The 16,606-nt window shown below is 42.3% G+C and overlaps 1 protein-coding gene across 2 annotated transcripts in view; it reads left to right on the top strand.

Annotated features, from left to right (window-relative positions):
- Positions 1–959: 959 nt before the first annotated feature.
- The window catches only part of GANC (glucosidase alpha, neutral C), a 46,186-nt gene continuing 30,539 nt past the window's right edge, over positions 960–16,606 (top strand). For both annotated transcript variants that reach the window (XM_077322753.1, XM_077322754.1), the window contains exons 1-8: positions 960–1,086; positions 2,643–2,705; positions 9,140–9,248; positions 12,464–12,591; positions 13,357–13,539; positions 13,741–13,789; positions 14,103–14,169; positions 14,954–15,050. In XM_077322753.1, coding sequence (XP_077178868.1) covers positions 1,058–1,086; positions 2,643–2,705; positions 9,140–9,248; positions 12,464–12,591; positions 13,357–13,539; positions 13,741–13,789; positions 14,103–14,169; positions 14,954–15,050 — 725 coding nt within the window. In that variant the 5' untranslated portion in view covers positions 960–1,057. The remainder of the gene's footprint in view (positions 1,087–2,642; positions 2,706–9,139; positions 9,249–12,463; positions 12,592–13,356; positions 13,540–13,740; positions 13,790–14,102; positions 14,170–14,953; positions 15,051–16,606) is intronic.

Here is a 16,606-nt window from a genome sequence, read left to right as displayed (position 1 = left end):
GCTAGGTGGTCAAGAATGAAGAATCTGTTATCATGGGGTTCCCATCACGGGCAGGGTAGTTTTCCCTGTATAGTTTTGAATGCCGTTTTAATACTGCTACCACAAGTCTAGACAGAATTCAGGATGTCGCACAAATGCAGTTCCCAGGCATTTTAAGTCCCTTGGAAAGAACCACTGGTTGGCATACCAGGTTACTGGGATGGGCAGTATAAAAATCTAAGACATACATACATATAATTGAATTTAAATTTAATGGATGCAGTTAGAACACATGATGGCTGTCATTTCAACACGGGCAGCTGACAACCTTCAGTGGAGCCAGAGTTGCAAAAGTCCCCCCCCCCCCTCACCTTAACAGGTTATGCGAGTTTGAGAGAGTATGTACCCGGATGCTGGTCAAGTCAGTAATCCCCAGTCAGTAATCACAAACCATTGACTGCACAACTAAGTGTATTTAAGGTGAAGTTTCTTGGACTGACTATGGCCCAGGTTCTTTCTCATAATAAAAACTATTTTAATAGTAGTATGGTTGGTGGAAATAATGCTGGCTGATAGACTTGATTTGGAAATCCTAAAATGTTGCACACCAATTCCTAAATTTCATATATTCATGATCAGTTCATCAAATGGTTTACAGAAGGTATCAGTCCGCCTAGGGAGACTCTGTGTGGAATCTCCTTTTTCAAAGCTGGACTATCGAGACATGCATAATAATATAATGTTATCAGTTTGCCTTAAACCCAAGTATAATATTTATAATTCTGTGAGTAAACAACATTAAAAAACAAATCATCTCTAGGTTGTCAGTACCCTGTTCAATGTTTCAGATTGAGAAATGCATGTTACGTGCCTGGTTGTTCCATGCTATGTTTGCAAACCCAGTGACAGAGGAGGATTGTCTGGGGAGAAAAACTCAATTTCCCAGCATGCTGAGAGAAAGTGAAATCGTGCCTTGTCATTGGATGAAAGCTTTTCTCCGTGTTTCGCAACTGCTGTTCTATTCAAGTGTAGCTACAGTTGTAGGTAGTGCTTTCGTTCGGAGTAGCAGCGTGTGGGAATGACATCGGATCCGCAGGAGGAAATCAGGTAAATACAAGTGGTTCTGCAATAGGTGACTTGCAAATAGCACAGGTCATGCCCAAGGAGAAGGTCCCACATACAGTTACAGCTGTGGACACTTTAAAATGGGTAGTTTAATTTACAGACAGTGCCCTTATGAAGTCAGTATTTTCAGCTATGAACGTAGGAAAGTGTTATAAATAGGAAATAATGTGTTGATCAACAAAAGTGAAAATGCCAACTCTAGGGGCTTGCACTAGTATTGATTTAAATATTGAACACTTTGTTAGTTTCTGTTACATGTTTTAGTGTCTGGATACGAATATCCACAGTGTTGTAGGAAACTGCACTATTTGCTACACTAAAAATATCCTGGTTTTCTTCAGAATGTAGCGGGTTGCAATAAGATGACATGAGGAAACAGTGTAATTAATTATGTATGCAGTTCATGCACTCTTCATTCTTGTTTGGCAAACAACTAATTTTGCTGAAACTGTCTACATGTGAGCTTTTAAGCAAAAGTGCATACTCAAAGTTGCACACATTACCACAAAGTAACACACATTATATAGTTAAAGTTGTATACTTTAACTGACAAAAGATCCTGAGTATACTGTCTTGCTTTGTTGAGTAGACATGAAGATTCTGGATTGTATACTTACTTGGCAGGGGAGACACCTTGATTCTGGTTTGTTTTTTGTAGGACATCATGCAGGACAGCTAAGGCAGGAATATGCAAAGTTGATAAGATAAGCATGAGGCTGTGTGCTAGGATTTTGAGATACACAAAGGCCTTGTGAGACAAAACAGTAATAGATAACTTGTTCAGTTTGAAAATATAAAGAGAGGGAGGAAAGCAATGTTTGAATCTACTTCTATTCAGCATTGTTTCATTGTTGCTATGGTTCTGCTGAACTAATGCTGCTACCAAGATTTTCATTTATTTTAAAACAGTATTGACAAACCCCATGACTACACTCATTATTTTGTCATAAGCATTTGTACATTTGTACTGTCTGTTTCTATAGTAGTTCATTTGTAAAGGAGGGATTCTTGTGTGTGTATAAAGCATGAGCCTCATTATCTGTTACTCAAGATGACACAGGTAACAATAACTACAATGTAACTTATATTGTTTACATTTTGTACAAAACAAAATGAGAATTTGTGTAGTAGAAGAGGGATATGTATTAGTTCACTCAGTATTTGTCTAAATCAGGCTTTCTTAACCTGGGTTTCATGAAACCATGGGGTTTCTTGATGGCCCTGTAAGGGTTACCTGAATGGGTGTAAGCTAATTAATTTTAATTTTTTTAATTTGTTAAACATTTATTAAGTGGAATGACCATATATGGTCATGTCGAGCCACCTGCTCCTCCTTCCCAAAATGGCCAATGATGGGCCTGAAGGGTTAGGAAGGGAAGGAGTCCCAGGTGGGCAGGTACACAGCTATGCTTCCAAACCATATTCTGTATGACTGTACCACTTCTGGGGGTTCTTAAAGCCTGATAATGTTTCAGGGGTTTCTCAACAGTAAAACAATTTGAGAAAGGCTGATCTAAATTATACTTTCCTCTATCCAGTGTTGAAGATGAGGCTGTGGACAAAAGCAACTTTAAGACATGCAATCAAATTGCGTTCTATAGGTAAGAAATGTGGGGGATTTCCATGTCACATAGCTGCTACCACAACTGCATCCTTTAGCATTGTGAGAAGGTCAGAGTTACCACAGCTGTATCTTTGCTGCTTTCACTATTACTCTGCTGCTTTCACTATTACTACAACAACAACAAATGAAGTAGAAGAGAAAAGTCTTAATCTGGCAATGGCAAAGTGATTTAATGTTTAAACCAAATTCACAATATTCAAAACAATTTCAAAACGGATTCCCAGGGTCACTGCTACAGAGGAATTACATGTAATGAAGTTAACATTAGTAGACCCCTACAAATTTGTGGAGCCTCGTGTGGCGCAGAGTCGTAAGGCAGCTGTCTGAAAGCTTTGCCCATGAGGTTGGGAGTTCAATCCCAGCAGCCGGCTCAAGGTTGACTCAGCCTTCCATCCTTCCGAGGTAGGTAAAATGAGTACCCAGCTTGCTGGGGGGTAAACGGTAATGACTGGGGAAGGCACTGGCAAACCACCCCGTATAGAGTCTGCCATGAAAACGATAGAGGGCGTCACCCCAAGGGTCAGACATGACTCGGTGCTTGCACAGGGGATACCTTTACCTTTACCTTACAAATTTGTGATTGAATTACACACCCAAGATATTATGAGAGACTAAGTTATGTTCAACAATCAGAAAACATTTTAGAGGATTGAGTTATTACAATATTAAGATTTAGAATTCACTGATGAAGAAATCAAAAACGGACATATGCCTGGGAATCTGTTTTGAATTTGTCTTGAATATTGTGAATTTGATTTGAACATTAAATCACTTCGCCATCGCCAGCTTGAGACTTTTTTCTTCTACGCTTTCATTATTACTGCCTGATCGTTGCTTGTGTGGTAAAGGAATGATAAAGATAGCATATGATCAAAGTAGCACTGGAACAAGTCATCTACATGCAAATTGTTCATTCCAGTAAGCATGAATTTCCCCTATTTAAAGATGATTTTCTTTTAAATTATCTAATAACTACCACTTGCCCCTAAAGTCTGTGCAGAGTTGCTTCTCCTCCAAAACTACATTGGGGGCAGGGGGAAAATTGGAAAATTTTGGAAAATTGGACCAGGAAAATTGACAAACTGTAAAGCTCAAAAGTTCTGGGAGAGGCTTTCCCCTCATGGTTAAATTGACAAGAATGGAGCAATGAATGATAGAATGTGTTGCAGGCAGTTGTTATTTCCACTATGTGCGAAATATTCAGAAGACGAGTTGGTTCTTATATGCCACTTTTCTCTACCCAAAGGAGGTTCAAAGCGGCTTACAGTCGCCTTCCCATTCCTCTTCCCACAACAGACACCCTGTGAGGTGGGTGAGGCTGAGAGAGCCCTGATATCACTGCTTGGTCAGAACAGCTTTATCAGTGCCATGGGGAGCCCAAGGTCACCCAGCTGGTTGCATGTGAGGGAGTGCAGAATCAAACCTGGCATCCCAGATTAGAAGTCCGCACTCCTAACCACTACACCAAACTGGCTCTCACAGTTAACACTCAAGCTATCACAGTTCTGCAGGGCCTATGGTTGAGGCCAACATGATTAATAAAAATGGGCCTTCCTCCATTCTACTTTCAAGTTACTTTCCCCCTCTGATCCCCATTCCACTGATAGATGCTACCTGTTGTAGACATTGGATGGGCAAACTATAATGGCTGGAATGGGGGGAGGGGGGTTGTCAGACAGAATTTTGTTACTAAGTGGATGCTATTTTTAATAATATTTAAATTATGAAACTATTTGTTTTTATGTATTCTAATCCACGTTGTAAACAATCCCAAGTCATTATGGAAGTAGAGCGGTTTTGAAATCCAATAATAAATAAGTTCCATTACATGGGGAATTCAACCCAATGTTTATGCATTGTTCCCTTTAGATCAGTGGTCCTCAACCTGCGGGCTGCGGCCCAGTGCCGGGCCGCGAAGGCCATGGCGCCGGGCCGCGGCTCCCTCTCCCCGCCCCCCCCCGCAGTAAAAAACTTCCCAATGCGCGGGTGCGGCCCGATGCGTGGGCGCGGGCGATGCATGGGCGTGGCCCGCGCGGGCCGCGGGCCGCGCCCCGATGCCCTGCCGGTCCCCAACCTCAGAAAGGTTGGGGACCACTGCTTTAGATTATAATAAATGTGTCCAGTATTTAAAAGGTTGCTTACAGTTCAATGAATGCATATTTACTGAAAAGTAAATCCATCTGAGTTTATTGAGGTTTATTCCAGGGGTAGTCAAACTGCGGCCCACGGACATCTGGAGGGCCGCAGTTTGACTACCCCTGGTTTATTCCCATGTAAGGGTACCTAGGTTTGCAGCCTTAGTCAGGGTAGTGTCCTTGACTAAGCATCCAGGCAAGCTTCCAGGATAGGACCCTAGAATCAGGACAAGGGGAGGCCTTTACCCTCTGTGAGATGGGTAGGAGACACTACTAGAAGCCAGTGACCTCCGTGGTCCTTGGCCTGGAGCAGCTGCCCCTGTTGCCCATTGGTTAAGAGTGCCCCTGGCCTTAGTATTTCTAGTTTGGAAATGTCAGCAAGCAATTATTATTTCCAACAGCTTACAAAAACTTCCACCACACTTTCCATTGGGGAAGGGTTAAGGATCCTTCTTCGTGAGACATCAGTGTGTCAACTTTTCCTCCAGGAGTCTTTTCAAACCATCAGACATTGGGGGGGGGGGACCTAAATTCTTGCTGGTATGATCTGTATAGCTATTGTGTGTGATTGGCTACTTATGACAATTATGGATGGCATATCAAGTCTCGGAAAGATAGTTTTTTGTAAAACAAAAAAAGTTACTTTAGGTTCCAGAGCTGGCCACATAAACTAATCCCCCCCTTTGAGGTGACTACTGAAACTGTCAGTAGAAATGGTATTAATTACGTAAATAGGCAGAAGAGGTTGATCATTTTGTCACATAGTAATTTCATCAGTAAACTAAGGGTAAGAACCAATTTGTGTGAATACACCTTCAGGGTATAGAATTAGACTATCAGAGCTTTGCTGAAGAAAAACCCGTACTGTGAGTGAATGTAATAATGTTTCCTTTTCTTTGGAAGCAATAAAACCTAATTTGAAAGAATGTAGTGTAAGTAGCTTATGCCATGCATCATCCGTTAATGCAGTTCTGAAATCTTGCAAACAAAATGGGGGTTGCAAGGCTTAGTGAGGAAGAAAAACACTGAGTTGTGTTGCTGAATTCTGAAGCTAGATCAGGGTTTTCTGAAACCCTGGGGTTTCTTGACAACTGCAGATTTTCCAAATGGGTGGGAATTAATTTTTATATATTTTTTCAATTTGTTAAACATTTATCAGGTGATATGACCGTAGATGGTCATGTCGACCCGCCCCTCCTCCTCCCAATATGGTCATTGCTGGGCCTGGAGGGGGTGGGAAAGGGAGGTGCTCCAGGTGGGCATGTACACACCTATGCTTCCCAAAAATATTTTGCACGATTGCACCACTTCTGGGGTTTCTCAAAGCCTGAAGAATGTTTCAGGGCAGTGGTCCCCAACCTTTTTAATACCGGGGACCGGTCAATACTTGACAATTTTACTGAGGCCCGGGGGGGGGTAGACTATTGTTGAGGGACGTCGCTGCCTGAGCCCCTGCTCCACTTGCTTTCCTGCCGGTGTCCCTGACTTCCCACCGCCCGCTGGGGGGCACTGCCAGCAACAGCTGTGCAGTACCATACCGAGGGGGAGCCCCAGCCATGGGAAACGCTGGAGAGCACCAAAGGTGAGCTGGCAGCACAGTGGTAGGGCAGTCCCCGAGGCAGCAGCCGGGGAGGAGGACGAGGAGGAGCCATGGCCCGGTACCAACTGATCCACGGACTGATACTGGTCCCTGGACCGGGGTTTGGGGACCACAATTTCAGGGGTTTCTCAATGGTAAAAAACTTGAGAAAGGCTGGGCTAGATGAATAGTTTCAAATTCATCTAACTTTGAATCGCAAAAGTCTAGTGTTATTGAAGACATTCCCTCACTGCTGGGATTGAGCAAGCAGAAAGCTGCTCATTACTCAGTGAACCTGGATAGTAGTAAGCACAGGAAATTGATAGTTTTTAATCTCTCTGCTGTGTGGGAGAATTTGTGGGACAAACTGGGGGAATGAAAACTTCATGATGGGATTCCCCCAGCCCTAATTTTATCTTGGAATGAGGAGAATATTGCATGATTAGGAACTCTGTATCCATCACAACTTGAAGACAAATTTGGATTCAAAGAAGTCCCTCCAGCCAGTTTCCCAGACCAATTTCCACTTTCCCTTCAGATTTCTTTCTTTCTCCCACACTTTTGTCCTTTAATTGATGTTCTGCTGCCCTGACATCCAGGGCAATGAGCATGTTGGTTGGTTGGTTTCGGAAGGCAGGGCTTCTTTTCTTTTCTCTCCTTTTAAAAATGAATCTACTTTTCTGTTGACATGTAGACATTGGCTTGCTATTAGAAGCAACAATTTAAACTACAATCCTGTTTAAACCTCTTTAAAGTTAATGGGACTTGAGCCTGACTGTGTGAAGGATTATAATTATTATTTGATTTATTTCCCACCACTCCCTGGGTAGGCTCATGGCGGGTGACAGTTGTCTTAAAAACCCCAATAAAAACCCCATTAAAAACGTTAAAAATCGTAACATAACATGGTGGCAGCCAATCACAATCTACTCCCACCTACCAAGGCAATAGAGAATGGGGGGGAGGTGATGTATACTTCAGACCCCCTGTGGGGGGCAACGCTCTACCTCACAGACCCCAGCCTCAACCATAAACCTGGCAGAAGAGCTCCGTTTTACAGGCCCTGCAGAAAGCTGACAAATGCCGCAGGGCCCACCATTCACCCAGGAGCTCATTCCACCAGGTGAGGGCCAGGACCGAAAAAGCCCTGGCCCTGGTTGAGGCTAAGCACGCTTCTCTAGGGCTGGGAACGACCAATAGATTTCCCCCCGCAGAGCGTAGCGCCTTGCGGGGGACATAGGGCAATAGGCAGTCCCTCAAGTATGTGGGTCCCAATTTACGTAAAGCCTTAAAGGTTAATACCAAAACCATGAACTGGATCCGGGCAGCAATTGGCAACCAGTGCAGCTGCCTCAGCACAGGCTGGATGTGGGCCCTCCATGATGTGCCCGTGAGGACCCTAGTAGCTGCATTTTGCACTAGCTGAAGTTTCCGGATCAAGGACAAGGGTAGGCCCACGTAGAGCGAGTTACAGAAATCTAGTCTGGAGGTGACCGTGGCATGGATCACTGTGGCTAAGTGATCAGAGGACAGGGCTCTAGTAGCCGGGCTTGGCGAAGATGGAAAAATGCCTGTCCCACTGCTCTTTTGACCTGCGCCTCCATAGTCAGGGAGGTGTCGATGGTCACACCCAAATTCCTGGCCTGGGACGCAATGTTAAGTTTCACCCCTGCCAGGGTGGGCAAACGCGCTTCCTGATCCCGCTCCCTGCCTCCCAGCCACAGGACCTCCATCTTGGAAGGGTTGAGTTTCAGGCTACTCTGCTTGAACCATTCTGTCACTACTTCCAAACATCTGGCAAATGGTTCCGGGGGGGCGAATCCGAGCAGCCATCCATTAGGAGATAGAGCTGGGTGTCATCAGCATACTGATGGCAACCCAGCTGTCAGACGTTGCAAGGACTCACAAAAAGCTTCTTTGAATAGAAAGCATTTATTGAGAGATACTTCATACACCTAGACTGGAGAAGTCAAATCTGCCTGAGGACAGATTTGCTTCTCCTTATCAATACAGTTCTCCCGCCCAAAACTTGAAAGTTCCCAAGGGAGGGGAGGAAGGAAGAGGAGACAGGTACCATAAAACACAGTGTTACTTTTCACATGTCCTTGGCTGTCTCCGGGCCCAGATAAGATGTTATGGTTACAAAATGCAGGCCCAACCAAAGGGCTTCAAAGGAAAGAACATTCACAGCTTCTAGAGATAATAGCTACATCAACATAGTTTCGGTTTCAAGCAAGCATGCATAATATATGGGCCTGGGGCCCCTAGGCACAGAGCTACAAAGATCAGTCTTACTGTCATGGAGAAACTTAGGCTAATTCATGGCAGGGTTTTCTAACAATCCTGACACAAGCCTGAAACTCCACACCAGCTGGACCAGAGGACGCATAAAGATGTTGAACAAAGTGGGGGAGAGAACTGTGCCCTGAGGTATCCCACAAGGGAGTCTGTAAAGACGCGAGAACTCATCTCCCACTGCAACCCTCTGGGTCTGGTTCTGGAGAAAGGAGCGTATCCAGCACAAGGCTGTGCTCCCTATCCCTATGCTGGTGCGGCAGTGGACCAATATCTCATGATCCACGATGTCAAAGACCGCCAACAGGTCTAAGAGGACCAGCATGGCTGACCCGCCGCTATCCATAACCTCATTATAGAAGTGAATAATTGAATAATTGAGTTGTCTTTCTTGTGTTGCAGACGTCAAAAACATTTGTGTCTCAGGAAGTCCAGATATCGAGCACTACTGGACACAGTGGAACTATCTGACAGCAGTGTCAGCTTCCAGATTATCAATGAAGAGTACAAGGTAGGAGTTCACTTTGATGTCAGTGATCAAGAAAAAAAATGAATTAGTTTAATGTACAAAATTTGATCTACTATCCTGATTATATATCAGCAATATCGGATTGATATTGGACCAGTTTTGAGATCTTTAAATGGTTAGGGAGCAGAGGTTCTTTAATAAAAATCAAAAGTATTGTATTATTGTTACCTTTGGACTTCTTAGTCACAGCAAATGGATTTCATTGTGAAACTCCTTTGAAGGAGTGCATTTGTTTCACTTATTACACCAGTTTGCATCCTAGTCTTCAAAACTTCATACTACTTAACTAGATAAAACTACTAGTATTAAAAATCATAGAAAAATAATTAACAGATTAAAAGAAACCTTAAATAACCTATCTAAAAGTTACAGTACACTGTGGCACTGCCTGCATTTGTACCACTTTTTGAGCCCATAATGGTGTAGTGCAGCAGAGACCCAGGTTTGAAGGCCCACTCTGCCATGGAAGGTTGATGAGTGACCTTGACCGAGTAACATACTTTCAGTCTAACTTACATCATAGGGCTATTGTGAGGGACAGTATTTCTCAAAATATCCACTGCAATTTCCAGTGGGCTAGGAATATAAATTTTAATTTATTTATCAGAATGATTTTTTGTTATTGTTGTTGTTGTTATTGTTATTTAATTTTTAGACCGCCCTTCTCCAAATAGGTCTCAGGGCGGTTTACAACATAAACAGTTAAACACAATAAAATCCCCATAAAAACCCCAATTAACATCAACAACAAGTTACATATAACATATAAGCGGCGGTGGTCACAATTCTGATCGTAGTTACCCGACTTCCCCCCAAGTTCATCCTGGTCGGGAGAATAATATTCAGAAGAGGGTGGCACCAATACAAGAGATCTAACAATGATCTCAATGTTAGAGATCTCAATATTGGAGGGGATCCTCTGATGGATTAGTGGGAGAGCTGCCCTGGCCTCAACCATATGCTTGGCGAAAGAGCTCTGTCTTGCAGGCCCTGCGGAAAGCTGGTAGATCCCGCAGGGCCCTTAGCTCTTCTGGGAGCTCATTCCACCAGGTTGGGGCCAGGACTGAAAAGGCCCTGGCCCGGGTCGAGGCCAGGCGAACATCCCGTGGGCCCGGGACAACCAGTAAATTCATACCTGCAGAGCGGAGTGCCCTGCGGGGAGCATAAGCAACCAAGCGGTCCCGCAGGTAGATGGGACCCAGGCCGCGTCAATACCAATACCTTGAATCTGATTCAGAAACAGATTGGTAACCAGTGCAGATGACGAAGCACCGGCTGAATGTGGGCCCTCAAAGGTGTTCTAGTGAGGACCCTGGCAGCCGCATTTTGGACCAGCTGTAACTTCCAAGTCAAAGACAAGGGAAGGCCCACCTAGAGCGAATTATAGAAGTCTAATTTGGAAGTGACCGTTGCATCGATCACTGTGGCCAGGTGTTCCGAGGACAGGTAGGGCGCTAGTAGCTGGGCTTGGCGAAGATGGAAAAATGCTGTCCGAGCTACATTGGTTACCTGAGCCTCCATAGAGAGGGAAGCATCAAATGTCACCCCCAAATTCCTGGCAACTGGTGCAGGTGTTAATTGCACCCCGTTCAGGCATGGGAGGCGCGCTTCCTGGTCCTGCCCTCTTCTGCCCAGCCACAGGACCTCCGTCTTGGAGGGGTTGAGTTTCACTCATTCACTCAGAATTAAAAACCTTAATTTATCAGAGCTGTCAGTGCTAACATAATTGAATTTCCAAATTATCATAGAATCATAGAGTTGGAAGGGGCCATGCAGGCCATCTAGTCCAACCCCCTGCTCAACACAGGATCAGCCCTAAGCATCCTAAAGCATCCAAGAAAAGTGTGTATCCAACCTTTGCTTGAAGACTGCCAGTGAGGGGGGGGGGAGGAGTTCACCACCTCCTTAGGCAGCCTATTCCACTGCTGAACTACTCCGACTGTGAAACATTTTTTCCTGATATCTAGCCTATATCATTGTACTTGTAGTTTAAACCCATTACTGCGTGTCCTCTCCTCTGCAGCCAACAGAAACAGCATCCTGCCCTCCTCCAAGTGACAACCTTTCAAATACTTAAAGAGGGCTATCATGTCCCCTCTCAACCTCCTTTTCTCCAGGCTGAACATTCCCAAGTCCCTCAACCTATCTTCATAGAGCTTGGTCCCTTGGCCCCAGATCATCCTCGTCGCTCTCCTCTGTACCCTTTCAATTTTATCTACGTCCTTCTTGAAGTGAGGCCTCCAGAACTGCACACAGTACTCCAGGTGTGGTCTGACCAGTGCCGTATACAATGGGACTATGACATCTTGTGATTTTGATGTGATGCCCCTGTTGATACAGCCCAAAATGGCATTTGCCTTTTTTACCACTGCATCACACTGCCTGCTCATGTTTAGTATATAAAGTATAAATAAATACACAATTATAAATAAATACACAAAGGAAGGCTTTGGGAGAAAGGATGGCAGTTTGTCAATTCCCACATGGCCCATGTTCTGCTCCTAGAAGTCTGTTGATCTCTATAGACAAAAATGTATTGAGCCCAGTGGGCTGCAAAGGGAACGGTTAACAGGAAAAAACTGATCTGTAAGGCATGTGGATCATAGTTTACACACCATTGTCTTTAAATGGTGTTGGTCCCATTCTGTGACAATTACCCAGCATTAACTGCACTTTTTTCTGGAGAAGTGTCTACTTTGGACCTTTAATTTGATACCTAGTGCTTACTTAGTGATAAATGCACAATTAATGCATTATCTCAGAGTATTTGCATAATTGTTAGCAGCAGTTGCTGATAACAGCTGGTGACAATTTACTTTATATAAATTATTACTCTACTTTGCCTCCAGGCACTCAAACCACTTATAAAGAAGATAGTGAATGAAATATAGGATCACTAATAATGACATGGACATTAACTTAAAAATAAGTATTTCACTCCAAAATCTTTTTTCTTATTTTTGCATATTTGATGCTGCCTACCCTGCAGTCATTCTTTTTTTTAAATTGAGTTTATAAATGCAGCCAGTTTTTTATAGTGATGCCATTACATGTGCTGTGCTAAAGAAAAGTTCCCTTAACCCATGACTATTTGTTGTCATTGCTGTCATAGCATCTCACATAAAATCTTAACTAGAATGTGAAATAACCTCATTACCACATACTGATTTACCTAATGCTTATTTGCTCATTATCAGGTTCCTCTTTTAGTGGAACTTTATGAAATAGAGGGCAATATTTTCAGAATTAAAGTTAATGAAATAGCACCATTGAAACCAAGATATCAAGTCCCTGATGTTCTTGTAAAAGAGCCTGCCACCCTCAGGTAAGCCTCAGATTTGGTATCTTATTACCATTCTCTTAGTCCCATCTAGTTGTTTTTACTTAGATGAATTTCAGTTGTAACAACCTCAAGATGTTGACAGGATATCTTGAGAGATTTATTGTGCAATCCTAAACAGAATTACATTCCTCTAAATCCACTCTTCTAAACCTTTGCCTATATCATGAGAGTGGCTGTTGAGTCCAGGAAGAAGAAAATGTCTTGATGAAGGAAGGAATAGTGCTAAACACCTTTTGAAATCCCTCTGCAATGTTGTCATCTACCATCCCACCACTAATTTCTTCTCAGGGAAAACTAAGCAGGTGGTAATTACCTAGCTTCAGACAGTCTTGGATAACTCTAATAATTTAGACCCATTTTGATCTGGCTTCTGTCCCTTGGCCAGTCTGATGGAGGTTCTTTATCAGAAGAAAGATGGAGGAACTGTAACTTTCTTTGCTATTCTGGCATTTTCAGTAACTCTTTATATCATTATGGTAAAATTATGCCTTGCTCCCCACAGTTAACTTTGTGTAGATTTACAGTTAGTTAAAAGAACATTCTGTAAGTAATTTTCTGCAAAGAACATATAGACTGCCTGGGTTGGAGAGGACTAGATATGTTAATTTTTAGATATTTTAACATAGATTTGGATGTAGTTTTTATCATGAACTCCATAACCAGGTTCAGGATTTGTACATACCTATAATAGTTGTTTGACTATAAACTTTCAAAGATTATGTATTACTGGTTTTTACCCTTCGACAGGCTAACGATAACACAAAAAGATGCAGGCAAGCTTGTGTTGTCTTGCTCCAGTGAAGACCAGCAACTTCACATCACAGCAAATCCATTTCAGATGCAGCTTGTTTGCAAGGATGAGATTGTATTGAGTATGAACACAAATGGCTTGTTGTATTTTGAGCACCTGCAGCATCCACCACAAATCAGGTGTGATATTTCAGTGTCTGTGTTGGTTGCAGTCCACAGTATCAAGTTGGCTTAGGATCTTGATCATAAATATTCTGACTCTGAAGAAAACTCGATTGAAATCAGGGATACTTGAGATGTAGATATAGATAAGTAGATTAGATGAGAGAGAGAGAGAATATAATCTTGTATATAAACTGACTAATTCTTTTTTTAAATTAGGGAATCGACACTGCAGAAAAAGGCATGTGGATCAGCAGACTCTTCTGAGGTAAACCTAGCTTGTTTGTTTTTTTCCCCCTTTGGACAACTGTCCAAGACATAGATAAGTGGTTGCAACTGAACATATTATGGAAATTACTAAATCAAGTGATAAATTTATGACTGATATTTGGTTACTGAGGTACATATCTAAGAGTCCAAAGTGGGCAAGATTAGGATAGGATGGTTGTATATGTGGCTGCATGGCCTCAGACTTTCCTTACAACTATAACATGCATTGCTGGCAGAATTGAAGGAGATCACATATATGTGAACTGGGGACTTAGCCATTTATCATGCAATCTATTTCTTATTTTACTTAGGAAAGTCAAGAAGACTTGGGACTGTGGGAAGAAAAGTTTGGCAATTTTTTAGACATCAAAGCCAATGGTAAGGCTAAACATAATGTAGTAATGGAAATGTTTGTACTTTTCTTTGGTTAATACATTGAAGAACATATTCCAAAGGAGTAACTCTGTTAGTCTCTTGCAGCCAGAACTGAATAAGGGGGCTCTGATTAAATATATAATACAATAAAAGTATTAGTCTTTAAGATGCCATGAGAGTCTTTGCTAAATTAAACATTTATCTGCCATGAATTTTTCAAGACATTTAAAATCCGTGATACTATTGGTAATATAAGATCATGTGTACTACTTATTACAGTAGTACATATATCTTGGCAGCTAGATAAAGCCCATAGAAATATTTTAAAGCTATTTATTGTATTTTTACTATAGAAGCTGGCATGTTTACATAATGAACTGGTATCAACATGCTGCAGAAAGAATTTGACTTCTGACACCTAGCAATGACTATGCCAAGGTCCAGGCATGGAAATACTTATTTGCAGTAGGGAATCAGAATCATGTGACCCTTCCTTACCATTCCATGTTAATGCCAATATTTTGCTTGGGCATGTGGCCTATTATAAATATAATGGAATATTAGGTACGGACTGAATAGCTTGATTCCTTCACAACTCAGTTTATTAAATCAACACAACTCTTAATATGTCTCTTAACAGCAGTAAATCTGTGTATAACAGCTGACAATGGTCTTTGCTGCAGGGCAATTGTGAATCAATTACTAGGCAAGACACTTTTGATACAAATGTTCTCATCACATCAGGATGCTGTTCTTAATCACGACAGTCTTAATGCTCTTCCTACAGGTCCCAGTTCTGTAGGCCTTGATTTTTCTTTACATGGATATGAGCATGTCTATGGAATACCTCAACATGCAGAGACTCTTCTGCTTAAAAACACCAGGTAATATTACCAACTGTGTATGAGAAGATGACAAAAATTCAAGTCTTCCCAAGCACTACTATCTTTTGATCCACCTTTCCACAACTCCATTTAGGCCACCTCTTCTTCCATCAATCTAACCTTAAGTCTGTGTTGCTCAGACCAATGACAGTTCTGTTTCCTATCTTCCAGTCATTCTGCCTTCTGGCCTTTCTACTTAGGGCTGGACAAGGTATTAGAGATTTGATGTCAGTTCTTCCATCCCTTTAATGGAAAATATGCAGGGTGCAGGAGGGTTATTTGTGCCAAGACCAAACTCCTGCTCCCCTGCTTCTGTTTCCTTATCAGAGCAAATAGGTCTGTGAAAGGTCAATTGCACTAAGAAAACAACATAGAGGTAGTTAACCTCTGCATTGCTGTGGTCTTGATGCAACTCCACCCATCTCCACCTGTGCTATGAGGGGACTACTACCATAGCTCCTATGTCCTGTCCAGTAGAGCCCTCAGTTCCCCAGCTCTCCCCAACAGCACACAGCCCTTGTTCTGCTTAAACACAGTATGAACATTTCCCCAAAATGGACTTTATTTTCAGGACCCTGCATAGCTTATTTCCGTGCCACCTTGCATAGCAGAAATGTTGCTGAACTTCGATCTCATTGCATCAGGTCACCTACCTAGTGGACAGCCAGTGATGCTCCCCAGCTGGCATATGAAACAGAGTATGAAAGAGACCCTGTATTAGAAATCCTGTTGACTGTATTACCTGTAGCCCTTTCCCACAATATCACCAATATCTTGGTGTCAAAAATATATAGCAAACAACACTAAAATATCCCTATTCCATTCCCTTTGAGTTTCCATACCAGATCAAAGGTAGATCCACTTTCACACAACCTCTTCAAGTTCCTTCTTCATATAGTGGAGTTATTCAGCAGCCACCTGAATATTTTCATCCATCCTCAGATCATCCCACTTCTTGTGAACTGTTCCCATTGAAAGTAAACCCACAGCGATAGATGTACGTGGCACTCGAATCAGCCTGAGAAAGACGAGCAGTAGTAACACATTGTGAAGGAGAAGAGCTGAACCTAGCTGTGCTCTAAGTAAACACTTTTTTCACACACTCCCATCCAGTTAGAACCAGTCTGAAGATGGTTTCTTGGCTTACATTCTACATTTCACCCATTGTCCCAATCATTCTTTTATGTCTGATGCATTTCTTTTAATATTCTTTAAATATTTTTTTAAGTCATAAACATGCTTTCTAGATAATAAATGCCTCTAAATAAGTCTTACTTCTGAATAAACATGTTCAGGGTTGGGCTGGAAGTATAAAACCAGAGAAGCAGCAATCTCATTGACAGTGAGAGCTATATTCTTCCAAGCATAACTATACAGCAGCAAAAGAAATGACAGGCTACTATGCCTAATCCTGGTTATTGGTAAACTTTGCAAAGCCTCATCAGAGTAATCCTTACAATAAACTCAATTTATAGCATAAATTATTATAGGGAACTGCTTCTCCCTTAACCCTAGTCATATGCCTTATGAGGCAGTGATTAGAGTTAGTTTCATAT

This window comes from Paroedura picta, chromosome 2 (genome assembly GCF_049243985.1).
Source record: "Paroedura picta isolate Pp20150507F chromosome 2, Ppicta_v3.0, whole genome shotgun sequence".
Lineage (NCBI taxonomy): Eukaryota > Metazoa > Chordata > Lepidosauria > Squamata > Gekkonidae > Paroedura > Paroedura picta.
This window is presented reverse-complemented; position numbering and strand designations above follow the sequence as displayed.